Source organism: Austrofundulus limnaeus, unplaced genomic scaffold (genome assembly GCF_001266775.1).
Source record: "Austrofundulus limnaeus strain Quisiro unplaced genomic scaffold, Austrofundulus_limnaeus-1.0 Scaffold174, whole genome shotgun sequence".
NCBI lineage: Eukaryota > Metazoa > Chordata > Actinopteri > Cyprinodontiformes > Rivulidae > Austrofundulus > Austrofundulus limnaeus.
This window is the reverse complement of record NW_013952576.1, coordinates 455,902-460,633: the sequence shown is the minus strand read 5'-3', so window position 1 is coordinate 460,633 and position 4,732 is coordinate 455,902. Positions and strand designations below refer to the sequence as shown.

The 4,732-nt window shown below is 40.6% G+C and overlaps 1 protein-coding gene across 1 annotated transcript in view; it reads right to left on the bottom strand.

Moving 5' to 3' along the window:
• Positions 1–178: 178 nt before the first annotated feature.
• LOC106524035 (RING finger protein 145) overlaps positions 179–4,732 on the bottom strand; it is a 14,242-nt gene continuing 9,688 nt past the window's right edge. The window contains exons 11-12 of the mRNA XM_014017664.1: positions 3,482–3,715; positions 179–3,407 (exon numbers count right to left, since the gene is read on the bottom strand). Coding sequence (XP_013873118.1) covers positions 2,901–3,407; positions 3,482–3,715 — 741 coding nt within the window. The 3' untranslated portion in view covers positions 179–2,900. The remainder of the gene's footprint in view (positions 3,408–3,481; positions 3,716–4,732) is intronic.

Genomic DNA, 4,732 nt, shown 5'->3' with positions numbered 1-4,732 from the left:
GGTGGAAATTTCATGTCATTAGCACCTCTAGTAATATATTTACTGAGAAAAATGTTGATGTGTTCAATACTTATTTTACCCGCTGTATTTTACTTCACCGTGTACCCTTTTATTTTCTCTGACCAATCGTGCGTACTGTACTCCACATGTTTAAACAATTGAATCCAGTCAGATAAGATTCCCCAGAATGGATGTTTGATTTTATTTGACATTCAGTTTTATAAAACAAACAAGTTAATGCCAGGCATCTCGTCCAAAACCACTGGAGGACATTTTAATCCAACACCGCTGGCATTCAGAGCAGGTTTCACATCTGTGTGTTTAGATTTAACTGCACACAAAATTTATCTTAAAAAAGGAAAAAAAAAAGGTGAAAATCATCATTCTTTATAYATCTGTTACAGGCAGCTGTGCTGGAAATGCAGTCAGTAAATCTGTAAACACTGCTTGTAGCAGCTGGATTAAAAAAATACTTTAATTTCAAATGACAGTTAATAAATTTAAACGTAAGGACTTCCTGTCGATATTTTATATATATATAATCTAGCTGTCTTAAAGTTAGAGCTTTGAGAGAATGTATTTTTGGCCCACAACAATGCGATAGTTAAAAATAAAAATGTGGCATTACGATGTCACAATGATAGTTACATGCATTTGCTGGCAAATAAACTGAAATAAACAGTAAATAATCACCAATTTACAAAATCTGAAGCCAAATTCTCAAATATATTTGAAAYAATGAACTGAAATACTGTTTAAGAAATAAGTATTAACAGCTATCAGAGATGATTTATGTAAATAATTGCCGTTTCAAACATTGGTGGAGGCTAAAAGAGTTCAACTTCCTGTAAATCCAGACAGAATCAGCAGCTGACAAGCACCTGTGCCAGTTATWTATCATTTAATACTGCAGTGCAGATCCACGTACAGCTGCCTTCACACAGGTTGCAGGTTCTCTCTCTGCAGAACAGGAAAACCGCTCAGAAATGAATGAACACAATTTAAATGTCGACCTCTGAATACATTTAGGTGCTTCGTTTGAAACCAAAATCAAAACGAAATGGAGATGACAAAAATAAGTCAACTTTCAGAGAAAGATGTGCAAAATACATCAGACTCTACATCTCAGTCCTTAAAAAAAACAAACAAAAACAAACTTAAACAGCATTGGACAGGTTTGATCATACATTGAACATGTATTCATTTTCAACCCTGGAGCCTTTGCTTTCCAAAACATATAACAATTCAGAATAAATGGTAAATAATACTGGTGAGGGTTTCTGCTCATCTCCAGTCCATCAGTACCAAGCTGATCCCACTCCTAACAGTAGAGGGCACCGGAGTGATCACACCAGCTTATAGATGCTTCATACAGACTGGAGAGGCGGGAACTGATCTCAGCTCAGAGCGTTTGGGTCTCTGCAGCTCAGAAAACGAAACAAAAATCCAACTCTGACCGCATCRGATCAGCTCTCCTCTTGTTGAATATAATAGTCGTACAGAGAAACATTTCTACACATTTACACACAAACTGTTCGGGCTGTTTCCTCTTACACAAACATCAGAGGGTATTTGGTTGCAGACAGCCACAGAACACCTTTGGAGCATTGCTAGTAAAAATGACGTTAGTGCAAGTACAACAAAAATCATAGGAAAACAAGAAACAAAAATCAGTTGCAAAGTTAGAGAACACAGACCAAATTAAAAAAAAAAAAACATTCTGTGGAAAGGATGCAAGCTCTACTTATAATTCAGCATTTCTCTGATTTTACTCTTTCACCTGAACATTTACCCACCGTACTGCATTATCTGCAAAACACACAACTTAGGAGTGTGTGGACATAAAAAGGGGAAATGATTTGCTGGTAGAAACATCTCATGGAGTGAATCGTTCAAGCTGCAGGAGAACAAACGATGTTAGATTTGAAGAAAGCAAGTGCTTCTTTTTGGCTCCTGTGATGAGAAGCTGTAACACTAAAAAGGTGATGAACTTATTTACATTCCATTCTTAATGAGGGTTCAAAACGTGCAGCCAATAACCCCGCCCCCCTCGTTGACCACCTGCACTGCGTGGCGTTCAACGAAGGGGTGTGAAACTGAACTTGTAACAGCGATTTAAAACTTTGGCGGTGAGGAATAATATTTGCCTTTTGCTGGGACCAGCCAAACAAGTTTGATTCAAACACTGAAGCAGTGACAGCAAAATATCTCAACGTACAAAATTAGTCATTGTCTGCGAGTCCGCTGAAGAGACCACGACCATCGGCCTCGAAATGACAACATTCAGTATGCTTGGTATTCACAAATACACAGAAGTACTACGACCCCAGCAGCTCAACACAGAAATATGGGTCAAACTGTGTTTTTCTGTTGAAATGTTAAGACTTTGTCACAGTTTGAATGCAACCACGCGTCTTCCATTGTCTGTCCTAGTGGTCTCCATGTATAATCCGTTTGTCATGGCACTAAATGTACAGCAAAGAAACAAAAAAAAAAAAGGGTTTTACCAGTAGGGGGCATGGATACAGAAATAATACTAAAAAAAGTAAACTCAAATACAGTAAACCTGAAAACTCTGTGATAATGTTGGTTTGTAAGATTTCACATTTTATGGATATGATGGAAAACCATTAATAATTTCTGAGATGAGACCAATGAATATCCCCCGCTGAGTGACATAAAAAGAAATAAAAATAAAAAAAGATAGAAAATGTATGAAAAAAGTTGTGCCTATGATAAAAGCTGAACTGGGGTACATTTAGATATCCGCTTCAGATAAATTGTTTCTGTCTTCCTCTCAGAAGGGATCTGGAGGAGGAGAACTGAAATCTGGACAGATGAAACACAAGCAGAGGTTTGGATTACGTGTTGGAGCATGCATGTGTGGAAACAAGTCTTCCTCAGAAGCAGCTCTGCTGGTGAGAGTGTGACGGTGGATCAGCGGAGGACTCCTGGCTTTCCACTGGGCCTGGATACTCGGGCTCAGTGTGGGCCTGTGGGGACGAGTGGGGACAGAGTGGGGGAGGTGGAGCGTCAGATGTGCTGGAAGTGGAGGGGGACACCGAGGAGGGATCACTGGTTTGAAGTGAAACAGAGGAGGAGGAAGATGAAGATGGGGAGGAGGAGGAGGAGGTTCCTGCAGCTGATGAAGCAGAAACATCTTCCTGTTGCTCTGTCACATTCTCTGTAAGAGTCCCATCYTTGTCCTTGTTGTCTGCTGAGGCAGCTTCCTGTCCTGCAGGACGCTGATCGCCTTCAGGGACATCTTGGTTGGACACACTGGTTGGYGATTGGCTCTTGAGTTGAGCGTGGCAAAGAGGACACGTTTCCTGGACGTACAACCATTTCTTCAGACAGCCAGCGTGGAAGAAATGACTGCACGGCGTGATCACAGCACTGTTCATGTCCTGCAAAGAACCAACAGAATTATAAGCCTCAGCTCCTCATCTCTTCAGCATTAACAACACAGGATGCTGCATACCTGGAAACAGATTGCACAGATGTCGTTGTACTGCTCCAGTTGTGTGTTCGTTGCAGTCGGGAGGCTTTTGATCTTGTTCACAGCGTCTCTCCTGAGCAGGAAGCTCTGCCAGCCCAGCTGGGCTCTGAGCCAGACGTTATAGTAAGAGTGGACCAGGATGATGGTGCTGCCCATAACGCTCCACTCCCCAAATACAGTCTCTGATATGCCATAACAGACCACACACACCGCAACCTGGAAGAGTAAGATACAGTGAGTCAGAGACAATACGACTTGTTGAACGTGTGTGTGTGTCTGTAGGGATGTGTACCTTTGACGTTTGAATCGATTCGGTACCAATATCCGGTACCTGGGAATTGATACCAGTACTTAACGGTACCAATTTTCAGTACTTTGTGTGTGTGTAGTTTTTTCAATAGTAAACTTTATTTTTTTTTATTTAACATGTTTCTCAACATATAAAATTAACAAAAATCAAGACAACATCCATCTCTTTGTATTGTAACATCAGTTGTGTAACTTATTTCTTTAAAGTGAAAACTCTTGAAAACAACAAGACTGTTTTGTCTTATTGCACAAATTAAAATCCAGCTTGATGTATTTTTATTGATGTCATTTCCCCGCTAGAAACATTGTGTGATGGAGGTCCATGGAAGGCAAATACATTTAAATCAAATAAACAAAAGAGGATGGAGTTAAAATAAATAAAAAGTATTCAAGCTAAGTTTTGAGCATCCAAAACACGTCCAACACTTGTTGGCTGCTTGACGTGTTCTGACTGTCGGGAAGTGTCTCTGTTGTTTTCCTCTGTCAGTTTCTGTTCAACAGTGGATGAAATAAAGAAAGTGGTGGTACTTTATTTACTTTGAGCAAGCAAAGGTCGTGCTCACAAGATAATTAATCCAGCAGATAATTCAGAGGCGGTGTGTTTGGTGAGTTTTACTCCAGGAGCTGCGAGGCTTTCAAGCTACGTTCAGACTGAGCTCTGTTTACTGAACCAGCTGCTGCTGACGTCATCATGCTTTTGCGTGATGCTGCATTCAGGACAAGCATGGAAAACTCGCCACTCTTACGCCAAACCGGTCGCAATGATGCGTTTAGGTACCGAAACATGGTACCGTTTGGTGTTATGTGAATAGATACTCGGTAGTACTGAAAGAATTCGGTCTGTGCATCAAAAAGTATCGAATATGGTACCCATCCCTATGTGTGTGTGTGTGTGTGTGTGTGTGTGTGTGTGTGTGTGTGTGT